This window comes from Chiloscyllium punctatum, chromosome 37, assembly GCF_047496795.1.
Source record: "Chiloscyllium punctatum isolate Juve2018m chromosome 37, sChiPun1.3, whole genome shotgun sequence".
In the NCBI taxonomy this organism is placed as follows: Eukaryota; Metazoa; Chordata; class Chondrichthyes; order Orectolobiformes; family Hemiscylliidae; genus Chiloscyllium; species Chiloscyllium punctatum.
Window position 1 is genome coordinate 53265159 of NC_092775.1, and position 27231 is coordinate 53292389.

At 44.4% G+C, this 27231-nt stretch overlaps 1 protein-coding gene and 1 non-coding gene across 2 annotated transcripts in view; one reads left to right on the top strand and one right to left on the bottom strand.

The window, feature by feature from the left end:
* Positions 1-6392, bottom strand: part of LOC140463107 (phosphoenolpyruvate carboxykinase, cytosolic [GTP]-like) — a 33140-nt gene extending 26748 nt beyond the window's left edge. The window contains exon 1 of the mRNA XM_072556834.1: positions 6169-6392. Within this exon, the coding sequence (XP_072412935.1) occupies positions 6169-6392 (224 nt within the window). The remainder of the gene's footprint in view (positions 1-6168) is intronic.
* Positions 6393-20586: 14194 nt separating this feature from the next.
* On the top strand, positions 20587-20658 carry trnai-uau (transfer RNA isoleucine (anticodon UAU)). Its single transcript has one exon. It is a non-coding gene; the product is annotated as a tRNA-Ile (tRNA).
* The last annotated feature ends 6573 nt before the right edge of the window (positions 20659-27231 follow it).

The window sequence follows — 27231 nt, forward strand, 5'->3', positions numbered from 1 at the left end:
CAGAGCCATTGGCCTTGATTTTTGTGTCCTCTTTGTCTACAGGAGTAGTGCCAGAGGACTGGAGGATAGCAAACGTGGTTCCCTTGTTCAAGAAGGGGAGTAGGGATAATCCTAGTAACTATAGGCCAGTGAGTCTCACTTCTGTTGTGGGCAAAGTCTTAGAGAGAATTCTAAGGGATAGGATTTATACACATCTGGATAAGAATAATATGATCAAGGATAGTCAGCATGGTTTTGTGAAGGGCAGGTCGTGCCTCACAAACCTTATTGAATTCTTTGAGAAGGTGACTAAGGAGGTAGATGAGGGGAAAGCGGTAGATGTGGTATATATGGATTTTAGTAAGGCGTTTGATAAGGCCCCCCATGGTAGGCTACTGCAGAAAATACAGAGATATGGCATTGAGGGTGAGTTGGAGGTTTGGATTAGGAATTGGCTGGCTGGAAGAAGACAGAGGGTAGTAGTTGATGGCAAAGGTTCATCTTGGAGTGCAGTTACTAGCGGTGTTCCGCAAGGATCTGTTTTGGGACCATTGCTGTTTGTCATTTTTATAAATGACCTGGAGGAGGGGCTAGAAGGTTGGGTGAGCAAGTTTGCGGATGATACGAAAGTCGGAGGAGTTGTAGACAGTGAGGAAGGATGTGTCAGGTTACAGCGGGATATAGAGAAGCTGCAGAGCTGGGCAGAAAGGTGGCAAATGGAGTTCAATGTAGCTAAGTGTGAGGTGATTCACTTTGGTATGACTAACAAAAAGATAGGGTACTGGGCTAATGGTCGGATACTTGGTAGTGTGGAAGAGCAGAGGGATCTTGGTGTCCATGTACACAAATCTCTGAAAGTTGCCCCCCAGGTAAATAGTGCAGTGAAGAAGGCATATGGCGTACTGGCTTTTAATGGTAGAGGAATTGAGTTCCGGAGTCCTGAGGTCATGCTGCAGTTGTATAAGACTCTGGTGCGGCCGCATCTGGAATATTGTGTGCAGTTTTGGTCGCCATACTATAGGAAGGATGTGGAGGCACTGGAACGGGTGCAGAGGAAGTTTACCAGGATGTTGCCTGGTATGGTAGGAAGATCCTATGAGGAAAGGCTGAGGCACTTGGGGTTGTTTTCATTGGAGAAAAGAAGGTTTAGGGGTGACTTGATAGAGGTGTACAAGATGATTAGGGGGTTAGATAGGGTTGACAGTGAGAACCTTTTTCCACGTATGGAGTCAGCTATTACAAGGGGGCATAGCTTTAAATTAAGGGGGGGTAGATATAGGACTGATGTTAGGGGTAGGTTCTTCACTCAGCGAGTCGTAAGTTCATGGAATGCCCTGCCAGTAGCAGTAGTGGACTCTCCCTCTTGATGGGTATTTAAGCGGGCATTGGATAGGTATATGGAGGATAGTGGGTTAGTGTAGGTTAGGTGGGCTTTGATCGGCGCAACATCGAGGGCCGAAGGGCCTGTACTGCGCTGTATTCTTCTATGTTCTATGTTCTATGTTCTAAGGTGAGTAGCAGCTGAATTAGTGTTCTGCTTGCCTCTGTGGCAACCTGCTCCAGTGAAGATCATCATTTGCAACCCATCAATGAATTTTCATTACTTTTAATCCAAGTCAGGTTTTGCAGACGATGAACAGGTAGCAAACATCCAGGCATTTGAAACAGTCATTGGTGCCTGCTGGTAGAATAGCAATACTTCTCTGAGCCATGCAATAATGCATGTCAGTGGGAGTTTGTGGAGATTCGTTCCTGTTTATGTATCCGAGTTATACCTGATGTGGGAATGTTTGTTATTGATGTAAAAGCAGATGTCATTAGCATTGCAGCCTCACAGCACCAGGGACTTGAGTTTGATTCCAGCCTCGGGTGACTGTCTGCATGGAGTTTGCACATTCTCCTCGTGTCTGTGTGGGTTTCCTCTGGGTGCTCCGGTTTCCTACCACAGGTCAAAAAGTGTGATCCTGGAAAAGTACAGCAGATTAGGCAGCATCCAGGGAGCAGGAGGGTCGACATTTTGAGCATAAGCCTTTCATCAGGAATGTTGGGGGGGTGGGTGCAGGGCTAGGAGGCTGAGAGATAAATGGGAAGGGGGTGCGGCTGGTGGGAAGTTAGCTGGGAATGCAATAGGTAGGTGAAGGTGGGAGGGTTATGGTGATAGGTCGGAGAGGAGGGTGGAGTGGATAGTGGGGAAGGAAGATGGACAGGTAGGAGAGGTCATGAGGGGAGTGCCGAGTTAGAGGGTTGGATCTGGAATAATGTCAAGGGAAGGGAGATCAGGAAACTGGTGAAATCCACTTTGGTCCCATGTGGTTGTAGGATCCCAAGGTGAAAGATGAGGCGTTCTTCCTCCAGTGGATTTGGCAGTGGAGGAGGCCCAGGACTTGCATGCCCTTGGTGGAGTGTGAGGGGGAGTTGAAGTGGTCAGTGGTGTGGTTGCTTGGTGTGTGTGTGCCTGAGATGTTCTCTGAAACATTCCGCAAGTTGGTGTACTGTCTCCTTAATGTAGAGGAGACCACATCGAGAGCAACGGATACAGTAGATGAGGTGTTTGGAAAATCGCTGCAGCATGTGGAAGGATCCATTGGGGCCTTGGATGGAGGTGAGGAGGGTATACATTTTACTCCCCCTGTGGTGGCAAGGGAAGGTGCCAGGAGTCGAGGGCATGGACCTAACAAGAGAGTCTTGGAGGGAATGGTCTCTCTGACATGCAGGTAAGGATGGGGAGGAGATATATCTCTGGTGGTGGGGTCTGATTGTAGGTGGTGGAAATGGCGAAGGATGATGCAGTGTATCCGGAGGTTGGTGGGCTGGAGGGTGAGGACTGGGGGTTTCTGTCCTTGTTGCGATTGGAGGGGTGGGGTTCAAGGGCGGAGTGCAAGAAGTGGAAGAGATTAGCAGGAGGCCCGTCGTCGACCGCGTGGGAGGGGAAATTGCGGTCCCTGACGTAGGAGGCCATCTGGGATGTTCAATAGTGGAAATAGTCCTCCTGGGAGCAGATATGGTGGAGGCAGAGGAATTGGGAGTAAGGGATAGCGTTTTTACAGGAGGGGGGGAACGGGAAAAGGTGTAGTCCAGATAGCTGTGAGTGGGTTTGAAGGAGATGTCTGTGTGAGTCGGTCGCTGGAAATGGAGATGGAGATGGAGAGGTCCAGGAAGGGGAGGGAGGTGTCAGAGATAATCCAAATGAACTTGAGGTCAGGGTGGAAGGTGTTCGTGAAGTTGATGAACCGTTCAATCTCCTCATGGGAGCACGAGATAGTGCAGATACAGTCATCGATGTAGCAGAGGAAAAGGTGGGGAGTGGTGCTGGTATAGCTGCGGAAGATGGACTGTTCCATGTATCCAACAAAGAGACAGGCATAGCTGGGGGCCATGTGGGTGCCCATGGTTACCCCTTTCTGTGTGGAATCCAGAGGGCAGTGGAGGCCCAGTCTCTGGATTCATTTAAGAAAGAGTTAGATAGAGCTCTCAAAGGTAGTGGAATCAAGGGTTATGGAGATAAAGCAGGAAGAGGATACTGATTAGGAATGATCAGCCATGATCATATTGAATGGCGGTGTAGGCTCGAAGGGCTGAATGGCCTACTCCTGCACCTATTGTCTATTGTCTATTGTCCTTCATCTGGAGGAAGTAGGAGGATTCAAAGGTAAAGGGTGAGGAGCAATTCAGCCAGTCGAATGAGGGGTCAGTGGAAGAGTACTGGTTGAGTCGGTGGGAAAAGAAGAAACGGAAAGCTTGGAGTCCTTCGTCAGTGTGGATGGATGTATACAGGGACTGGATACACAAGGTGAAGGTAAGGCATTAGGAGCCGGGGAAACGAAAGCCATGGAGGAGGTGGAGGCCATGGGTTATGCCTTGAATATATGTGGGGAGATCCTGGACCAAGGGAGAGGCGACGATGTCAAGGTATGTAGTGATATGTTTGGTGGGGCAGGAGCAGGTGGAGATGATGGGATGACCGAGGCAGACATGTTTGTGAATTTTGGGTAGGAGGTAGAATCTGACATTGCAGGGTTCCCGGACTATGAGGTTGGAAGCTGTGGGTGGGAGATCCCCTGAGGTTGTGTATGGTCTGGAAGATGATGGTTTGGTGATGGAGGGAGGGGTGAGGTCGTGGTTGAGAGGCAGTAAGAGAAGGTGTCTTAAAGTTGGCACCTGGCTTCAGCAGTGTAGAGATCAGTATGCCAAACTACCACTGCAGCCCCCTTTGTTCACTGGTTTGATGGTGTGGGGTTGGACCAGAGGGAGTGGAGGGCTGCGTGTTGTTTGAGTGAGAGATTGGAGTGGGGGAAGGGGGTGGACAGGTTAAGGCAGTTAATCTCCCAGCAGCAGTTGGATATGAAGAGATCAAGGGCGGGTAACAGACCAGCACGGGGTGTCCAGGTGGATGGGGTGTGTTCGAGGCGGGAGAAGGGGTCCTCGGAAGGTGGTTGGGAGTCTTGATGGAAGAGGTAAGCTTGGAGGCAGAGGCGGCGGAAGAAAGGTTTGATGTCACGATGTATGTTGAATTAGTTGATCTGGGAGCATAGTGGTATGAAGGTGAGGCCTATACTGAGGACTGATAGTTCATCCTCTGTGAGGGGGGAGGTCTGGGGGGATAGTAAAAACATGGCAGGGATGGGGAGGTAAGGACTTGGTGTTGGGTTGGAGTTGGGGGTAGGGGTGGGGACGGAGATTGTCACAAGGGTATGTCTGGATATGGCATCATGGGTGATGTCACCACAGAAGTGATGCACACCATTGGAGGTCAGGGGGTGGAGGCGGCACATTTAGTGGCCCACAGGGGCAGAAGTGACATTCCATGTGACCATCGCGATGTGTTTGACAGTGGCTGTGTGTTCGTTGACGGTGTTTCAGTGAGTGACGTCGGTGGGGGCAGAAGTGGCTAAGGTAGTGGCAACTACAGGGGCAGAAGTGATGTGCCGGGTCTTCGCGGTGGTTTCAGCAGCAATTGTGCAGGTGGTATATTTGGCAGTGTCTGCAGTCTGTGGGAGTGGAAGTGACATCATCGCTCGCCACAGTGGCAGTGGCTGTAGCTAATGGCGTCTGAGTGGTTCTGGAGGCCGGGAGAAGGTTCTGGAATGATTGAGGAATCCCGAGTTTGGAGATAAGTACATGAAAGTTTGGTGTACTTACGTCCCTTGATTTCCGATAAGCTGGAGAAAAAGCATTTGTTGAGTGTGTGAATTCTTCTCATAATCCTTTGCAGGTCTGGGAGAGTGTGACCCTGAGCTGGGGCAGGGCTGACTGCAGGGATGTAGGTGGTGGCACATGGCTGTGAGGGTGGAGTGGAGGAGCCAGAAGGAGAATCGCATCTGGAAGCTTTGGTGCCGCTGTACATCATGGTTGTCCTGGTGATGTCCAGACTGTGATGGTCTTAATGCAGTCTGGTGTCCATGCAGAATCAGTTAGTTCCGTAGGTAGACGCTGAAGAAGGAGATGTGGCTGAGGTAATGAGTCTGCTTCAGGCTGAAGAGCTGCAGGGCACAGGAGATGACCTGGGGCAGGGGATGCAGTGAGAGAGAGAGACTGAGATCCTTGCAGAGGGAGGAGGAGAACTTCTTCAAGGTAGGTATCCTTTGCAGTAAGGTTAAAATCATCCAGGAGAAAGCGAGAACTGCAGATGCTGGAGATCAGAGTTGAGAGTGTGGTGCTGGAAAAGCACAGCAGGTCCGGCAGCATCCGAGGAGCAGGAGACTTGACGTTCTGGGCATAAGCCCTTCATCAGGAATGTGGGGGCAGCAGGGCCAAGTGGGGGTGGGGCTGAGGGGAAGGCCACTGCGAATGGAATAGGTAGATGAAGTTGGGGAGATGGGGGGTCGGGTGATGGTGATAGGTCGGAGTGGACGGTGGAGCACATAAGTGGGAAGGAAGATGGACACAATCCAAAGATGTGCAGGTTAGGTGAATTGGCCAGGCTAAATTGTCCATAGTTTTCAGGGGTGTGCAGTTAGGTGCATTAGCCAGAGGTAAATATACAGTAATAGCGTTAGGGAATGAGTCTTGGTGGGTTACTCATTGTGGGGTCAGTGTGGACTTGTTGGGCCAAATGGCCTGTTTCCACACTGTAGGGATTCTACGGGGAAAAAGAATTATACAAAAAAAATGGAAATTTGAATACCTAAAATTGAGAAGCACAATAAAATTTCACTAAATTTATAGACTTGGAGAGAGAAAGCTGCTTACCAGTTCTGATATTTACGTAAGCGTTTGATTATCCCTTGCTCTTCCATCAGGCACAGAAGCTGCCTGTTCTCTTCGTCACTCCCATCACAGATGTGGATCTTGTCTGGTTGACATAGCTTTGCACTTTGTTCAACAAAGTCTCTCACTGCAGGGCTCAAGGCACTCAGATCACCCTGAACCACATTCAGAGGGTGCTGGGGAAGGCACTGGAGTTGAGGGGCCATCTCTCCCAGAAATGGATTAACAACGGGCTGTAAAACAATCATAGCATCAGTGACAGGAGTACTCAGTGTGAACTGAGCAACCCACAGAGTGCAAGATTCACTTCCAGTGATCCTCCAACTTATATTTGCTGATATGTAATATTGTGATACTTTGTATACATTATACAGTATTTGTGCAATACTGACACAAACCCAGTTTCACTCAGTGAGTCATTCCAAATGAAAGTTAATGTTCTGAACATTCTGTTTTTGAAAAATTGCAATTGATTCCTGACTACTGAGGGAGGGGACAACACAACTACTTTCTTAACTTGCTCATCATTATTGACTTTCCTTATTTTAGTGTGTTCAATCTAGTTTATTTCATTGTCTGGGGGCATATTGTTTCTGTGGTGTGACAGATCCTCACCAGAACCCATCCCAATGAAAGATACATCCAGTGGGGTTGGATCTACCTTATCTTAGGTCGGATCTACAGTCCCAGTTTGACCTAATCTGCTGCAGGATAACCACCAATAGTCTAATTATTCCTGATGAAAGGCTCTGGCCCAAAACGTTGACTCTCCTGCTCCTCAGATGCTGCCTGACCTGCTGCGCTTTTCCAGCACTCTCGACTCTGATCTCCAGCATCTGCAGACCTCACTTTCTCCTAACGAGAAGATGCTCTAGTCTTAAACAAGATGCAGTTTATTGCATTAACGCCACAAGGAACATCTCACATTGGGAATTTAAACATGTCTGCACGGGTTTCCTCCGAGTGCTCCAATCTCCTCCCACAGTCCAAAGACATGCAGGTTAGGTGGATTGGCCATGGGAAATGCAGGGCTACAGGAACAGGATAGGCAAGGTGGGTGTAGTTGAGATGCTCTTTGAAGGGTTGATGTAGACCCAATGGGCCGAATGGCCTGCTCCCACACTATAGGGATTCTATAGGGATGATATTGGGTGGGGTTTAATATTTCCTCAGCTTTAACACATTCAGAACCAAATACCTTATACAGCAGTTACAATGACTGAAATCGTGTGAATATAAATCTACAACTTGCACCCAGACCTCTCTGCAGAATTCCTCGTGCATGAATCTTCATATGCAGGTGTAGAAAGTAATCAGAAAAGCTAATCTTTCCGAATAACAGCCAGTAACTAGTTGGGTGCTGCGGGACCCCAGCTACTCACTATATATACAATATCACTGATTTAAATGAGGGAACTAAATGTGATATCTCCAAGCTGACAAATGACACAAAGCTAGATGGGAGGGTGAGCTATGAAGAGGATGTAGAGGTGGTTCAGTGTGGTTTGGACAAGTTGAGTGAGTGGGCAAATGCATGGCCAGTGATGTATAATGTGGATAAACGTGAGGTTATCCACTTTGGGTAGCATAACCAGGAAGGTGGATGGTGATAGAATTGGGAAAAGGAGAGGTACATTAAGATCTAGGTGTCCCCCTATTAGTTGCTGAAAGTAAGGCAGTGAAGAAGGCAAATGGTATGTTGGCCTAGAGAGAGGATTCAAGTACAGGTGCAGAGATGTCTTGCTGCAATTATACAGGGCCTTGGTGAGAGCACATCTGGAATACTGTGTACATCTGAGAAAGGATGTTCTGGTTCTGGAGGGAGTGCAACAAAGATTTACCAAACTGATTCCTGGGATCTCAGGACTGATGTATGAAGGGAGACTGGATGGGTTAGGACTACAATCACTGGAGTTTAGAATAATGAGGTGAAGGCTATGGAAACCTACAAAATTCTAACAGGATTAGATGGAGTAAATGCAAGTAGGATGTTCCTGATGACCAGAGAGTCCAGGACCAGAGGTCATAGCTTAAGTATATTGGTAAATCTTTACAAACTGAGATAAGGAGAAATTTCTTCACTCACAGAGTGGTGAGCCTGTGGAATTCACCACCACAGAAAATGATTGAAGCCAAAACATTGAATGTTTTCAAGAAGGAGTTAGATGTAACTCTTAGGGCTAAAAGCAGGCTCGAAAGGCTGAATGGCCTATTGCTGTTTTCTGTTTCTAAGTGTCCTGGGCAGCAGCATTCCATTGAAAGGTGCCAGTGTCCTGCTAAGTCCAGCACTGAAGTGGAGATACGTATTGCAAGTGGGGAGTGAGATGTGCTAAGGGATGGACAGGGTAGTTGCTGCGCAAGGAACATGCTCTGAGATGTTGGTGACTGGCGTTCAAGGCTGAAGGAGCAAATGTGAGCTGCAGTCACCAGGTACCCACTCAGACATCCATATTGGGGATTGTCACCATCTAGTTTCTATCCAATAGATAGGAAAATGGGACACTGCATATCAAAGAGGTGAGATTAGGTAATAATGACATGTAAATACATGCAAATAGATGCAAACTGTCTTCTTGCTGCTCGCTAGTGAGATTCCTGTCTTGCTGTTTAACACTTGTTTGGAAAATGGGACGTTTTGCTCTCAACATCAAGAATTGCATTTCTACTGATCTCACCTAATTTTCTCACTGATACCAATGTTGTTCAGGGGCTGACAAAATTCCATCCTATGATTCTAATAGCAGGAATGTTCTCCCTAATGTGCTGAGCAACATTTAGTATTTACCAACATTAGTAAAGCAGATGAACTGATTGTTCTCATATTGTTGTTTTAGGAACAATGTGAGTCATTCTGAGATCATAAAAATACAGCGTTAATAAATTTAAGTCACCATTTAACTCCAGAAAAGGACAATAATAATCCTGCCTGACTAACTCAACTCCATTGCTCTGTGATTACTCCTAAATGCTAAAGCATTAAATCACAGTTTCCTAATGTACACAATTCTGTGGTAGACTCAGTATATGTCCTTGTAAGTTATGTGTTACAAAACTGTACCACTCCTCCCCCACGGTGTAATCAGTATAGTGGGCAGCTTAACAATCAGAGCAATCTGACAAAGAGAATGTTTGATGCATACTTAAAGCTCTGACTAACCAGGGAATTCCTTCAGTTTTGCTGACACACTCTCTTGTCCTTAATGCAATTCATATTTTGTGTGGTATCTTTCAAAGTATTATCGAGTCTGGGTTGTGACCCATTTTCCTGTGCACTTTCCCTTTCCTCTTTAATTTTCTCCTTCTGACAGTGACCTCCCAACCTTTCTCAAGAGTCCTGGCTGATGGTGTTATCAACTGTGGGTGACACAATGGCTCAGTGACTAGCAATGCTGCTTCACAGCAGCAAGGAGCCGGGGTTTGATTCCACCTGACTGTCTGTGTGGAGTTTGCACACTCTCACTGTGTCTGCGTGGGTTTCCTCTGAGTGCTCCAGTTTCCTCCCACCATCCAAAAATGTGCAGGTTTGGTGGATTGCTCATGCTAACTTGCCCATAGTATCCAGGGATGTGCAGACTAGGTGGGTTAGCCATTGGAAATGTAGGGTTGCAGGGATGGAAGAGGTGTGGGTCAGATGCTGTTTGGAGGATTGATATGGAATTTGATGGGCTAAATGCCCTGCTTCCAAACGATAGGGATTTTATAATTGTATGCTTTTTCCTTTCAGGAACCTTGTATTTGCTTTCAACACATGTAACTATATAGTCGATAATTAACCGTGGACAAAACCACCCTGTTTTATTAATAAATTGTAACATATGTTTAAAGCTCTGTGCCACGAAATACTCCCAAGTCAGCTTATGTAGGTAATAGTTAGTTTTTAAACTATATAGGCTAAAGGTAGCATTTAAAAATTATTACATAATTTACAGCAACTATACATTTCTAAAGGCACAAAATCCCAAAGAAAATTCTGACCAACAAAGGAAATGTATAACATTAAAAGAAAAAGTCTATAAAGTGACCAGTAATAGTCTTGAGGATTGGGAGGATTTTAGAAAATAGCAAAGGAGGGCTAAGAAACCATAAGGAAAGGGAGAATAGAATGTATAAGTACACTAACCAGAAAAAAAAGGACAGTAAAAGCATCTGTAAAAGTTAAGTATCAAAGAAACATTTGGTTAAGTGTGGGTCCATTACAGGCAGAATCAGGAAAATAGGGAAAGGCAGGAAAACTAGTGATCACTTTGGCTGTGTTGTCTTCACTGATGAAGATATAAGAAACATCCTAGAACTAGAGATCCAAGTAATGAGTGGGAAAAAAACAATTGTATGAAATTATGATTAGTAAGAAGGTTGTGTTAAAGAAATTAATGGAAGTAAAGGCTGATAAGTCCCCAGTATATGATATTCTTGCATCATGGAATGCTTAAACAGGTGGATTTGGAGTTATGGATGCATTGCTGATCATGTTCCAAAATTCTATAGTTTCCAGAATTATTCCTACAGATTGGAAGAGAGCAAATGACAACCAACATTTCGGAAGATAAGTAGGACAACAACAGGCAATTACAGGCAACTGTTAATTCTACCTCAGTAGCGGCAAAATGCAAGAATCTATTGTCAATGGACATTTGGATAACAATGATGAGTGGATGCAGTCTGCATGGATTTGTGAAACAGTAATTGTATTTGATAAACCTGTTGAGAGTTTTTTTCAGGATGTTACTTATAGAATCGATAAAGAAGTATTGGTTAGTTATTTTACTTGACATTGTCAACTTGAATTTTCAGATAGTTTTTAATAAACACTTCCCAGAAAATTAGGAAAATTAAAGTAGTTAGGATAGGAGGCAATGTACTGGCGCTGGTTCGTGATTGACTAACAGACAGAAAACAGAGAATAGGAATAGATAGTCATCTCACATTGGCAGACTGTGAATATTTGGGTACCACAAGGATCAGTAATTGGGCCCCAGCTATTCACAATATACATATCAATGATATGGAGACTAAGTGTAATATTTCCACGTTTGTAGGTGGTACAAAGCTACACAGGAATGTATGCTGTGAGGAAGATGTAAAGCAGCTTCAGGAAGATTTGGGACAGGCTCAGTGAGTGGGCAGATGGAATATAATGTGGAAAATGGAAAGTTTGCCACTTTAGTAGGCGGTTGTGCACATTATTTCTTAAATTGTGAGATTTTGCAAATGTGTCCTTGTCGGTATGTCACTGAAGGTAAACATGGAGGTGCATCAAGCTTTTGGAGATGCAAATGTTAGTCTGTATCACAAAAAGATTTCAGTACAGGTACTTTGCTTCAATTATACAGGGGTTTAGTTAGACCATACCTAATGCAGGTTTAGTAACCGTATCACAGGAAAAATATTATTGCCTTAGAGGGATTGCAACACTGGTTCCCACACTTGTTCGCGGTGGGACTGTCCTATGAAAATAAACCGGGAAAACCAGTCTTGTGTTGAGGAGAGATAACATGAATTAATTGTACAAATATGGGGAGATGATATAAATTATAATAAATTATATAGATATGAAGGATGCTGTGGCACCATTTTGAAGAGGGGGTGTCTCCCAACAACCATTTCATCTCTCAAGCAACATCATTAAGATAGAGATTTAATCTCATTCAGAAACAAACCAGAAACTGGTGGGAAAAGCTCAGCAGGTCCGACAGTATCTGCAGAGGGAAAGCAGAGTTGATGCATTAAGTCCAGTGACCTTGTTTCAAGACTGACTGTTACTAGGAAACCATGGTGTATACACTAGAGAAGGGGTGGGAAGAAGGGGAAGGAGTTAATGATAGGTGGAAATGAAGCCCAGACAGAGAGAGGAAAACAATTGGGCAGATGAAGGATTGAATAAAGGTCAGCCTGGGAGAATGAATGGCTGCTAATAGGGATCATTAGTGGCTGATAACGGGTTGTTTGTGGTAGCAGCCCATGTGTCTGGTGTTTGGGGATTGGGGTAAGGACATGGGAGAAGGTGCTCAAGCCCTAAAATTATTGAACTCAATACTGAATCCAGAAGGCTGTAGAATTCTCATGTGGAAAATAAGGTGCTGTTCTTCCAGCTTGCACTGAGCTTCACTGGAGCACTGGAGCAAGCCTGAGACAGAGATATTGGCCAGGGAGCAGAGTGGGATGGTGAAGTGGCAGACAATGGGAAGCTCAGGGTCATTGTTATAGGTAGAACATAGGTGTTCTGCAAAGTAATCAATCCACACTTCAGCATCTCAATGTAGAAGAGACCATATTGTGAATAGTGAATACAGTAGACTAAATTGAGTAAAGTGCAGGAAAATTGCTGCTTTACCTGGAAGGTGTCTGGGACCTTGGATACTAAGGAGGGAGGAAGTAAGTGGGCAGGTATTACACCTTCTGTGATTGCATGGGAATGTACTGTGGGGTGTTTGGAGGGTGGGGGGGGGGTGGTGGTGGTGGCTGGAATGGGTGTTGGAGATGGAGGAGGAGTGTCCCAGAGAAATGGTCCACGCAGAAGGCTAACAAGGGAGGGGAGAGGAATATGGTGGCATCCCAGACGAGGTGGCAGAAATGATCCTTTGGATGCTGGTGGGAGGATAAGGGGGGCCCAATCACTGTTGTTAGAGGGAAGAGAGGCTGGGTCAGACTTAGCCAAGGGCCCTATCAACAATAGTAATGGGGACTGCTTAGTTAAAGTAGAAGGTGGGCATTTTGGAGTCTCCCTTGTCGAAATTGGCATCACCAGAACAGATGCAATGGAGATGGAGGTACTAGAATAGATTATTTACAGGATGCAACAACTCAAAAATACTTATGCCCCTCTGGAACTTTCCATCCCTTTCCTTTGACTCCAACCCTCTCGCAACCCCCTGATGAGTATTTACCATCCTTCCCGACCTTCCACTCTCTGGTGTTCAACATTCCGTCCTCAGCAAAGGTCTGTGTTATCCCTCTGTGCCCCCACTTTAATGAATTTCAGGCACAAAATGGCGTTGAACTCTTCTTCCATTACCTTCTCATCCATGCCAATTTATTTAGACAAGAGTCCTCTCCCCATCCCACAGACCCCTTTGACCACCTCCAACATTCTCCCTCCAGCTGGACTCCTCCCTCTGGCCATTTACCTGCACTCAACCTGTTCATCGAGAACTGTCGATGTGATGTTTGACACCTCAATTTTTCTGCCTCCCTCACCCATTTCAACCTATCTCCCTCTGAACTGACTGCACTCTGTTCCCTTAGACCCAATTGCTGACAAGAGTGGTGCTGTCATTGTCTGGCAGACTGACCTCTACATTGCGGAGACTGAACTTCAGCTCTCAGATACCTCCTCCTATTTCTCCTGGACCATGACCCCATCATGGAACACCAGGCTATTGTCTCAACTACGGTCATTAACCACATTTCATCTGGTGATCTCCACCTCCACCCCCACTGCTTCCAACCTCTTAATCTCCCAACCCCGCACAGCTGGATTCTTTCTCCTTCCCAAGATCCACAAACAGGTCTGCCCATTGTTTCTGTCTACTCCTGTCCAATAGAACTAATCTTTTCCTGCATCAAATCAATTTTTCTCCCATGTCCAGTTTCTTCCCACTTCCCCCTCTCTTTACTCCCATAACAGTGATAGAGTCCCCCTCCTCTTCACCTACTGTCCTACCAGCATCTACATCCAGAGGATCATTAGCCATCATTTCCGATATCTCCAGTGGATGCTGCCATCAGATACATACTCCCCTCCCCTCCTTTGTTAGCCTTCTGGAGGGACTGTTACCTCCGGGACACCCTTGTCCAATCTTGCTTCACTCCCAACATCCCTCCACAACCAGTTGGCACTTTCCCATGCAATTGTAGGTGTAACACCTGCCCATTTACCCCCTCCCTCTTCCAAGGTCTCAGACACACCTCCCAGGTGAAGCAGCACTTTACCTGTACTTCACTCAATCTAGTCAACAGTATTTGCTGCTCACAATATGGTCTCCTCGACATGAGGGAGATAAAGCACAGAGTGGGTGACTAGTTTGCAGAACACCTCTGGTCTGTCCACAAATATAATCTTGAGCTTTCAGTTGCCTGCAACTTTGACATACTATCGTGTTCCCTGGCCAATTGAAATACCAGGAGAGTTTTGCAACTTGGAAATCTTTTTGTTAGCTGTACAAGACAATGTGGCCTTTCAAAACAAAAAGGATTATATACAATGGCACTGGGAATCTTGAGTTAAGGACATTCTGCTTGACCACAGCCTCTGATTGATTGAGTTGCAGTTTGTTACAAGACTGTAAGTGTGAGGGCAGCGAGTGAAATCCATTACCCATGAATGGAAAGCATTTCTGACTTCACTTCCCCCTCCACCCTCCCCCCCTCACCCACCACCACCCCTCCCACTCCTACCATGTGGGGTAAGACAGTAAAAACCAGGAAAGCATAAAGCAAGGAAAAAACCTAAGTCCACCAGACCAAGTGAAGTGAAGAATAACATCGCTTTACAGATGCAGTTGAAAATTGTTGACCATCATTGTTGCAAATCAAAAGAAACAGAGAGCAGGAAAAAAACCTGATCATCAGGTGTGAGGCACTGTCATTGCTGTTTTACGTGGCACAGGTCTGGCCTATTCCCAGAACCTGTGCCGCTGCAGTCACCCGGGCCATCTTCCAATTTATATGGAGATCAAAGATGGACCGGGTCCGAAGGGACTCAATATATAAAGATCTGGGCAGTGGGGGAGAAAACACACCCAATGCCACCCAATGTGTGTGGTTGCATCAAGCTGTGCGTGGATCCCTGGTACGCAAACACCAAGTGTCACTACGTACTGAGGTTCTACCTGTCCCCGGTGTTGCGAAGGATGGGCCTGGCCTCCCTGCCGCGGAATGCTCCGAGTAGTTGGACCGTTCCGTATCACCTGTCCTTCGTGGAGAAGCTTATGAAGAAAAACACCTTTGACCACAAGTCCATCAGGAAATGGTCAGCACGTAGTGTCCTTGAGACCCTTCGGGAAAAGGAGAGGGCTGATCCTGTCGAGCAGTTCCCTGGGCAGACTGTCAAAGCCATTTGGCAGAATGCCTCATTGCCAGAACTTTCCAACAAGCACCAAGACATGGCTTGGCTGGAGGTGAGAAGGGCTCTGCCTGTGAGATCCTTCATGCACGCCCGGACTCTCTGCCGCACCGCACGCTGCCCTCGAAGCGGCTGCGGGGGGGGGGAACGAGACTGTCACACACCTCCTTCTGGAATGTGCCTACGCAGAAGAAGTCTGGAGAGGAATGCAGTGGTGTTTGTCGAGGTTCGTCCCAAGCAGTGCTGTGACGTGGGACTCCGTGCTCTACAGTCTGTTCTCCGGGACTCACACCGAGACGAACATCAACTGTGCCTGGAGGATCATCAACTCAGTGAAGGATGCTCTCTGGGCGGTCCGAAACCTGTTGATCTTCCAGCTGAAGGAGTTGACCTCGAATGAGTGTTGCGGACTGGCACATTCCAAGGTCCAGGATTACGTGTTGAGGGATGCGCTGAAGCTTGGGGCAGCTGCCGTGGTGGGGAAAGTGTAACATCTGCCTGCCTAAGCACAGGGTTCAGACGCAGTAAGGGGGCTTCACTGATCCCCCAACTAAATATGTGGAGAATAATCGTACAGACCTGTATATATGAATGATTACTCTGTCTCTGTATGCCAAGAAATTGAATGTTTACGTATGTACAGATCATCAAAATATTTTATGAATAAAGTATATTTTTGAAAAAAAAGAGAGGCAATTTAACCCTGCATTGAGATCTGACCTTTCAATTTTTGGAATTGTGTTCACCTTGTCTACATTCTTTCTCCACATGTGTCAAGCCATCCATCTTTTGTCTGTCTTAATCATGAATTTGTGTATGTGCATTGGGGCTTTGAAGGGGCATAGTCGTAGATTAGGAATGCTTTCTTTTCTCTGCCATTTATCAGTTACATGTTTTACAATAAATAGAGTTATTTTCTGTTAATGATGAAACCTGGCGTGAATTGCTTTTGTCCTGGATAACTGTTAGTCAGGCAAATTGGCCACCCTGGTGGTCTCATTGGGATTTCATATATTTTATGAAAGTTTGTGGAACAATGTTCCTTCTTCCCAGCAAAGCCGTGACAAAAGTTTGAGTGCTCATCTTGGATCATTTGGAAAGCAGACAATGGAATATAGATATGGGGTAAGTTAGTAAAGGATTAAAAGACAAATTTCTCAGACTAAAATAAAATGGCATTAGAAGCAGCTGAAACTGTCCTGAAGATAGATTTTCTATCCTGATGGATTTTCAAGAAATAACTATCAACAATTAATTTATAGAATTTGTATAGTACGTTTGCCTTAATTGTTCAGACCTTTGAGTGTAGACGTTGGGACATGATGTTGAGGTTGTACAGAGTATTGGTGAGGCTGCTTCTGGAGTACTGGAGTACTGTGTGCAGTTCTGGTTGTCCTGTTATTGGAAGGATATTATTAGACTGGAGAGGGTTCAGAAAAGATTTACCAGGATGTTGGAAGGAATGAAGAGTTTGAGATATAAAAATAGATTGGAAAGATTGGTCCTTTTTAACTGGTGTGGGAGGGTGAGGGGTGAACTTGTTGAGGTCTATAAAATCATGAGGGGCATTGACCCACACCTTTGTACCAAGATAGATGAGGTGAATGTTATAAGTCTTTTCTCGGGATAGGGAAGTCCAAGACTGAGGAATATATTTTTAAGGGGAGAAGAGAAAGATTTAAAAAGGACATAAGGGACAACTCTTGGACACAGAGAGTGCGGTTTGTGTGTGGAATGAACTGCAAGAGAAAGTGGTAGATGCAGGTACAATGTTTAAAAGACGTTTGGATTAGTGCATGAATAACAAATGTTTTCAGGGATATTGGCCAAGCATAGGAGGATGAGACTGGTTTAGTTTGGGAATATGGTCAGCATGGACAGGTTGGGCCGAAGGGTCTGTTTCCATGCTCTATGACTCTATGGTAAATAAACAGAAGGTGGAATTGACTGTCAGAGACAAGAAGACAGAAGGAATTGAAATATTGGCAAAGCATCTGGATCAGGTGGACATGCAGGAGGGACAAGGCAACACTGAATGATGAGTCACTGGGTTTAACAAGGATTCAATTACAGTCAAAAGCAGCTTGAAAACCAAAAACAAGGAAGAAGTTAAAAGCCTTGAGCTTGAAGAAAAAAAACATCAAAGATAGGAATTTAGAATCTGAAACTCGAGATTCAGGAGCAAGGAGGTAATAAAGAAATGGAATAAGAGAACAGAGATATTTAAAATAATAGTTAAAGGAGAGATGTGAGATACCAAAGAAGGCTGTGATGTGGCAAATCCGAGTCGTTACCCGTAGTCCAATAAAGAAATGGTTAAATTTGTACAGACCCTACCTAAGTTTAAGAAAAAGGACTTTGAAGCATTCTTTATGTCATTTGAGAGAATACCAAGACAACCGAGTCTCACATTTATCACACTAAATAAATTTCCACCCTCCTACCAATACTTTGCATTTTTCCGTTATGCAGAAATTCTCATATTGCAACAGATTTAAATGATTTGCTTCCCAAATTGCCATAGACTTTGTAAAAATATTTCAATTAATTCAAGGCCAAAGATGAACTGGATATTGCCCATGTGAAGTAAATTGACAGGTAAAGCACAGGGAATTCATGCAATACTGTCAGAGAAGGTTTCTCAAGATTATGGTGCTGTAAAGCAGGCTCTTCTGGTGTATTGGAGCTAATTCCTGAAGGACACAGGCAGAAGTTTATAAATTTAGCAAATGGCCTAGTAGAAGGGATTAGTAGAAGGGCTTATGCCCAAAACGTCGATTCTCCTGCTCCTCGGAATTTGCCTGACTGGCTGTGCTTTTTGACTCTAATCTCAAGCATCTGCAGTCCTCACTTTCTCCTTAGAAGTAGACATTGGTTAGGCCACTCTTGGAATATTTCATGCAATTCTGGCCCCCTTCCTATCGGAAGGATGTTGTGAAACTTGAAAGGGTTCAGAAAAAATTCACAAGCATGTTGCCAGGGTTGGAGGGTTTAAGCTATAGGGAGAAGCTGAACAGGCTGGGGCTGTTATCCCTGGAGCATCAAAGGCTGAGGGGTGATGTCGAGGTTTATAAAATCATAAGGGGCATGGATAGGATAAATAGGCAAGGTCTTTTCCCTGGGGTGGGGGAGTCCAGAACTAGAGGGCATAGGTTTAGGGTGAGAGGGGAAAGATATAAAAGAGACCTAAGGGGCAATATTTTCACACAGACGGTGGTGCGTGTATAGAATGAGCTGCCAGGCGAAGTGCTGGAGGCTGATATAATTACAGCATTTAAAAGGCATTTGGTTTGGAGGATATGGGCCGGGTGCTGACAGGTGGGACTAGATTGGGTTGGGATATCTAGTCGGCATGGACGGGTTGGACCGAAGGGTCTGTTTCTGTGCTGTACATCTCTATGACTCTGTGACTCTAAGTAAGTACTGCCTACAAAGCTCTCAAATCATTCTCAGAATAATTTTAAAACTCACAACCCTTTTGATAAGAATTCATGTTTAAGACTGAAAGGTTGCAACTGCCAACAATAATAGCTGAGGTTATGAGCTGATCCATAAAACTTAACGTTTTTATTGTCACCGCCATAAATTTGACAAAAAGATAGAAAGTGGGAAAGTGAAAAGAAGGCAAGTATCCAGGCTAAAGCTGGCACTGCCCCTGAAGAACTTTACTGGGAGCAATGACAGAGGAGAACCAGTGGATGTGGTGTATTCTGATTTTCAAATGGCTATTCATGAGGTCACAGGAGGCTAGTGAATAAAATTACAGCACATGGGACTGAGGGAGAATGGACTAGCAAGGACTATGAATGAGTTAAAGAAAGAAAGCAGAGTGTAGGAATTAAGGAGTCATTCTCAGCCTGGTAGGCTGTTACTAGTGGGATACCACAAGTTAGTGCTCGGTCCATAACTGTTCATAATTTATATGAATGATTTGGATGTGGGGACCAATTGTTATATTTCCAAATTTGTTGATTATCCCTAACTGGGATGGAAATGTAAGTTCTGAGAAGGCACTAGAAGCCTTCACGAGGACTTAGATGGGTTAAATGAATGGGCTAGAACATGGCAGATAGATATAATGTAAATAAGCATGAAGAAATTCCCTTTGGCAGAGAAAATAGAAAGGCAGAGTATTTCTTAAATGGTGAGATGTTGTAAGTGCAAATGTCCAGGTGTCAGATGTCTCGGTGGGAGAGCATTGCGGTGATAATGATCACAACTCCCTGACCTTTACTGTACTCATGGAGAGGGATAGGAGCAGGCGGTATGGGAAAGTATTTAATTGGGGGAGAGGGAATTACAATGCTATTGGGCAGGAACTAGGGTGCCTAGATTAAGAACAGATGTTCTCAGGGAAATGCACAAGAGAAACGTGGAGGTTGTTTAGGAAGGACCTGTTGATAGTGGTTTGTCCCATTGAAGCAAGGAAGAGATGGAAAGGTGAAGGAACCTTGGGTGATAAGGAACATCTATTCAAGCGGAAAAAGGAAGCTTACTTAAGGTTGAGGAGGCAAGGATCAGACAGGGCTCTAGAGGGTTACAAGGTAGCCAAGAAGGTCCTGAAGAATGACTTAGGAGAGCTAGAAGGGGGGCAAGAAAAAGCTTTAGCAGATAGGATTAAGGAAAACTACAAGGCTTTCTACACTTACGTGAGGAATAAGAGGATGGCCAGTGTGAGGGCAGGGCTGATCAGGAATAGGGAGGGAAATTGTGCCTGGAGTCAGAGGAGGCAGGGAGGTCCTTAATGAATACTTTGCTTCAGTATTCACTACTGACAGGGACCTTGACATTTGTGAGGATGATGTGAAACAGGCTGATATGCTCAATCGGGTTGGCGTTAAGAAGGAGGATGTGCTCAAAATTTTGAAAATCAAAAGGACAGATAAGTCCCCTGGGCCAGACGGGATACACAGGAAGCGGGGGAAAGACATTGCTATGCTTTTGGCAATGATCTTTGCGTCCTCACTGTCCATTGGAGTAGTGCCAGATGATTAGAGGGTGGCAAATGTTATTCCCTTATTCAAGAAAGAGAATAGGGATAATTCTGGGAATTACAGAGTAGTTGGTCTCACGTCTGTGGTGAGTGAAGAAGTTTGAGAAGTGACTTGATAGAGGTGTGCAAGATTATGAGAGGCATAGATAGAGTGGATAGTCAGAGACTTTTCCCCAGGGCAGAAATGGCTGTCACGAGGGGGCATAATTTTAAGGTGATTGGAGGGAGATTTAGGGGAGATGTCAGAGAGTTCTTTACACAGAGAGTGGTGGGTGCCAGCAATGGTAGTAGAGTCAGATACATTAGGAACATTTAAGCAACTCTTGGATAGGCACATAGAAGCTGGGTGATGGTGGTATAGTGGTGAGCATAGCTGCCTTATAAGCAGTTGACCCGGGTTCGATTCCCAGCCATCGCAGTGTTGTGGTTTATGAACAACCTTAGGTGGCGTGGTGGCACAGTGGTTAGCACTGCTGCCTCGCAGCGCCAGAGACCTGGGTTCAATTCCCGCCTCAGACTGTGTGGATTTTGCACATTCTCCCTGTGTCTGCGTGGGTTTCCTCCGGGTGCTCTGGTTTCCTCTCACAATCCAAAAATGTGCAAGTTAGGCGAACTGGCCATGCTAAATTGCCCGTAGTGTTAGGTGTAGGGGAATCGGTCTGGGTGGGTTGCGCTTCGGCGGGTCGGTGTGGACTTGTTGGGCCGAAGGGCCTGTTTCCACACTGTAAGTACTCTTAAAAAAAATATAGTACAATGAAATGTGTGTCAGTTAGTCTGATCTTAGAGAAAGATAAAAGGCCGGCACAATATCGAGGGCCAAAGGGCCTGTACTGTGCTATGGTGTACTGTTCTGTGTTCCAGGAAGACCGCCCTCCTCAAATCAGAAAGGAAGGTGCTCATGGTAAAGGTTGAGGGCTTTCGTGTTTCCATTGTAATAAAATGGGACATCTTTGTTCAGAATACTGTGTGGGAAACCCAAAAGATTAGATTACCTACACTGTGGAAGCAGGCCATTCAGCCTCACACATCCACACCGACCCCCTGAAAAGCAACCCACCCAGACCCATTCCCCTGAATGATGCACCTAATTTAGTACAGGCAATTTAGCATGGCCAATTCACTTAACCTGCACAAGTTTGGACTGTGGGAGGACACCCACACAGACACAGGGAGAATGTGCAAACTCCACACAGACAGTTGACCGAGGTAGGAATTGCACCCAGGTCCCTGGCGCTGTGAGGCACCATGACTTACCAGGGTTTGGAAGAGAGCCTGAAAAGGAAACTAAAACAAAAATTAACATGGATCAAATAGAATATTTAACTACAATCAGGAACCTGGAGGGAGTGTAGGAGAACTGAGTTGAATAAATGATGGATTTTTTTCGAAAGGAAAGATAACTCTGTTTTCCTCCAATGATGCTACTACATTCATGACTATATTAAGGAACAAAGGAGCTGCTCAAACTCTTTTGTTGAGAAGGTTTGCCTTCAGAGAATGTTAAAAATCACACAACACCAGGTTATAGTCCAACAGGTTTATTTGGAAACACTAACTTTCAGACCACTGCTCCTTCATCAGGTATCTAGTGGGGCAGGATCATAAGACTCAGAATTTATAATAAAAGATCATAGTGTCATTCAATTAAAACAATATATTGAACAAACCTAGATTACTGTTAAGTCTTTCACCTTTTAGAATGGGTTGCAGATTTCAGTTCATTAATATGTAAATCCCAGAAATTCGTTAAAGTCACATTCCCGAGATACCTTAAGGTTTTATAACAAAAGGTGACATCTCAGCTCAGACAATGTATTAAAGATGTGAGATTCGAGTCTGTCCATATTCCAATCTTGAGTCAGACTGGTTCTATTTCCAAAGTAGGAATTTATAAAACGCTATATGGATTGACTACCTGCATTGGACTCTCTGTAGATTGTGTGCTTTTTGAGCAAAAATAGAATGTATCTGCAAATACAATTCTGCAAATGTAAATTCACATTATAGACTTGTGTGTGTGTGTGTGTGTGTGTGTGTGTGTGTGTGTGTGTGTGTGTGCGTGTGTGTGTGCGTGTGTGTGAGGCAGAGAGAGAGAGAGAGAGAGAGTGAGTGTGTGCCTGCTTGGTAGAGTGTGTGCGTGAGTGTGATAGAGCATAAGCCTGTGAGAGGGTATGTGCATGAGTGTAAGTGTGGGGAGTGTACATGTGTGGTGTGTGTGTCTGAGAGTGCGTGTATGAGTCAGGATCTGTGTGAGTGTGTAAGCATGTAAGTGTGTGTCTATATATGCAGTGGGGTCACCTGCAGTGTGACATAAACCCAAGGTCCTGGTTGAGGCCATCCCAATGGGTATTGAACTTGGCCATCAGCCTCTGCTTGGCCACTCTGGTTGCTTCAAATCCCAAAGTCTGCCTACAAACAGACTCTAACCTCACATCTTTAATACATTGTCTGGGCTGAGATGTCACATTTTGTTAAAAAGCCTTATGTTATCTCAGGAATGTGACTTAAAAGAAATTCTGGGATTTACATATTAATGAACTGAAATCTGTAACCCATTTCTAAAAGATGAAAGACTTAACAGCAATCTAAGTTTGTTCAATATCATTTTAATTGCATGTGATCTTTTGCTATAAATTCTGCATCTGATGATCCTCCAGTTACCTGATTAAGGAGCAGCTGAAAGCTAGCGCTTCCAAATAAACCTGTTGGACTATAATCTGGTGTTGAGTGATTTTTAACTTTGTCCACTCCAGTCCAACACTGGCACCTCCACTTCACAGAATGCAATGAAGACCAAAGTGCTAATATACAGGATAAATGACAATTATATACCAGATGCATTGCACAAAGCAAAATTGGCATGTGACCTTTTTTTGAACAGACCTTTTTTGGTGAGGGAATTGTTTTTCTGTAAATGGAATTGACTTAATCCTTGGGAAATGATGTGGTTGGAAATAAACGTTAGAGGTTCAGAAGTTAATGAGATGAAACAGTTATAGGACTATGTTCTTGGCGTTATTCCATTGTGAGCTAATCAAAGTCCATCACCAGAGGTTCAAGTAATACCACAAGAGAGTGTTAGAGGAACTGAAACTCTATTTAAGAATGAGGATAGTCAATATAAGTGTTCAGCATGTCTTTGTTAATTGAGGCTCAAGTTGAAGATCTAGGGTGAAGTGATTAGCACAGACAGCTCACACTAAAACTGAGGCTGAAAGAGTTTCAAAGTGTTATTATATTGAAATCGGTGTTTTAATGAGGAAGTGCAAACATCCTCACAGATAGGTGGTTGTTCATCAGATAGTGATACTGCTCAGATATTGTAAGGAGATATTGCAGGGAGTACTTGAAATGTCTATGGCAAGAGATATATGAAGATAGAAAATGCAAGCATCAATAAACAGACAGTAAACATAAGTTTGTAAGTTAGCTCGCTGAGCTTGAAGGTTTGTTTTCATATGTTTTGTCACCATACTAGGTAACATCATCAGTGAGAGTCTCAGGTGAAGGGCTGGTGGTATAAACTGCCTCTCTATTTATAGGTCTTGAGCTACATCACACTGCAGCACCCAAGAACTACAAAAAGCAGAAGAAAAATATCTATACAACATCTTCAAGGAAAACGTGCATCCAATAAATACAATCCACCGGTTCCTCAGAAACAAACCCAAACTAGCAGACACAACGCAACCAAAAACTGTAGCCTCATTACCTTAAATCAAAGACATTTCAGAAATGACTTCCAGACCACTCAGACCCCTTGACATCATGGTAGCCCACAAACCTACCAATACACTTAAACAGCGACTACCGAACCTAAAGTATCCATTCGATACCACCAGCAAATCTAATGTCATTTACAAGATACCATACAAGAACTGTAAAAAAACACAACATTGTACAAACTAGCAGGAAACTTTTCACCAGAATACATGAACACCAAACTGGCCACCAAAAGACACGACCCACTCTCACTAATTTCCATACATACAGATAAAGAAGGACACCACTTTGACTGGGACAACACACACGTCCTAGGACAGGTGAAACAAAGACATGCACGAGAATTCTTAAAGGAATGGCATTTTAACCAGAACTCCATCAATAAACACATTGATTTAGATTCCATCTACCTTTCTGGTTCATGAAAAAAATGAAAGAAACCAAGACCTATAAAGAGAGGCGGGACATACCACCAGCGCTTCACTGGAGACTCTCACTATGACTTTACCTAGTGTGGTGACACAATTTCTGAAAATAAACCTTCAAGCTTAGCAAGCTAATTTACATACTTATCATCAACCTGAGCTACAAATCTTCTCAAAGATCACTAAAACAGTTAACATAGCCAGGACTTCATAAAGACATAATGCAGTTCAGTAAAACATATCATACAGTAGAAGATCTCAATATCTTTGATACCTGAGCCAGTGTTTGAAGAACCACTCTTTTAGATTAGATTCCCTACAGTATGGAAACAGGCCATTTGGCCCAACAAGCCCATAATGACCCTCTGAAGAGTAACCCACCCCCTACCCTATATTTACCACTAACTAATGCAACTAACATTATGGGCAATTTAGCATGGCCAATTCACCTGACCTGCACATCTTTGGACTGTGGGAGGAAACCCACACAGACATGGGGAGAACGTGCAAACTCCACACAGACAGACACCTGAGGCAGGAATTGAAATCAGAGCCCTGGTGCTATGAGGCAGCAGTGCTGCCATGCTGCCCATTTAATCAAGGTTAGCAGATTGTGTAGGACCAATACAGAAAATGAGACAAGAACATCAGTTTAACCTTACAATTGTGCATATGACAACCCAATTCCAATAATGACAATCTAACCAAATAATGGGCAGCATGGTGGCTCACAGTGCTAAAGTCCCAGATTTGTTTCCAGCCTCGAGTGACTGTCTGTGTGGAGTTTGCACGTTCTCCCCGTGTCTGCGTGGGTTTCCTCCGGGTGCTCCGGTTTCCTTCCACAGTCTAAAGATGTGCAGGTCAGGTGAATTGGCCATGCTAAATTGCCCGTACTGTTAGGTTAGGGGTATGGGTGGGTTGCGCTTCGGCGGGTCGGTGTGGACTTGTTGGGCCGAAGGGCCTGTTTCCACACTGTAATGTAATCTAATCTAATCTAACCATCAGGTTTAAATCGTTGCTGTGCTCAGGAAGTAGTCATTTTGTCCAAAGTGCAGGAGAACAAGGAATCATGGGTAAACGCTGAAAGGAAATGAATGCAATTTCTTAGAAAACCCTTGAACAGTCTCCACAGTAGCATCAAGACCAGATCTTTCATACTGTGCTCTGGAAATGCTAACATTGTCTCGTGAGGAGGGAGACTAAGGCTGTAATACTCAAGACTGTAAGCCAAGTCGGGAAAGTGGAACTATCGTAGATTTAGAGTACAGGTAATTCTGTTACAACATGCTTTTCATCAATGTTTATTCACCGTAACATGACTGATGAATTGAGGATGCTGATTCTACACCATGAACTTTTAAAACGTGCGTTGGCTGTAATGCGATTACAGCACCAACATTTTAAGTGCTGTTTCTAAACTGCAATTCTTCTACAATGTGGGGTTGCACAGCAACACAACCATCATGTTTTGAAAAACTGACTGCCTTTTTTTCAGTGCAGAGTCAATGGGCCAAAGGTCCTCTTCTGTATTGTATAGCACCAGAGGGAATCATCTCAGAATAAAGAGTTGCACATTTAAAACCATGACATGGAGGAATTTATTCACTCAGGAGGTAGTGAATCCATGGAATACATTATTGCAGAGGCTGGGTCATTATGTATATTCAAGGCTGAGAAGTAAGGGAATGGGGAAAAGGCAGGAAAGGGGAAAAGGCAGGAAAGTGGAGTTGATTATCAGATCAGCCATGATATTATTTAATGGCAGAGCAGACTCGATGGACCGAATGGCCTATATCTTCTCCAATGCCTTATGATTCGATGACATGCAGACAATCTTTGTACAACTAATGGAATTGAAAATGCTTGTTGTACAGCCTACCACAAACTCCTGTCTAGGATCCAACGTAGATGTGTCAAACTATTGTTGGGAAGTATCAGCATCCCCAGAGCGTTTGATGTAAGTTGTATGTGGAGAAATTCCCTGGTGACTCTGATGAAGAGGAGCAGGGCCTGCATTCAGACACAGCAAGTAGTAAATACATCGGATTTCCTCAAATTTGAAAAATGAACCTGAAGCAACTGCGGTTTAAATTCCTTGCACTGATTGTTGCATGTTGTGTGATTGTTCAGTTTGAAAGGGTCCGAAAATTCAAATTCAAACACAAGGAACATACAGAGCTCAGATCAATTAGAAACTGAGGCTCCAAAAATACCTTTTGAATTGGAAATTATGGCTCCAAACAATTTGTGTTTCAACAAAGTTTCTGCTGTTTAAATAGTGATCAGCTGCTCAGGAAACAGAGATTAATGAAGCAACGGTCTGGACAAACTGCAGGAGCTAAACGTAGGGAAATAAATCCAGTTTGTGCACAATGGACTGGGCTGGGTTCATGACTCTCTGTAGTTTCTTGCAGTCTTGGGAGCAGCAGATGCCATACCAGCTGTGATGCATCCAGATGAGATGCTTTCTACAGTGTTTCTATAAAAATGGGTAAAAGTCAATGTGGACATGTCGAATTTCCTCAACCTCTGAGGAAGTAAGGAGCATTGTAATGCTTTCTTGACCATAGCATCAATGTGAGTGGATGTTGGTGATCATCACTCCCGGGAACTTGGACCATTGAAGCAAGAGTGCTGAAGTATTTATGTGAGTAAGAATCACAGGAATAATCCAATGCCTCCAAAGGAAAGGTTTGAATGAATTAAATGAGAGTAAATAGATGGAGCATTTTGAATGATCCACATGTGACAGAAAAGGTCAGAAAAATCAAGTGAATTCTTCCTGCCCTACAACTAAGGGCCATTTCCAAGGAATTGGCGTTGAACTGAATTGGTTAAACAGA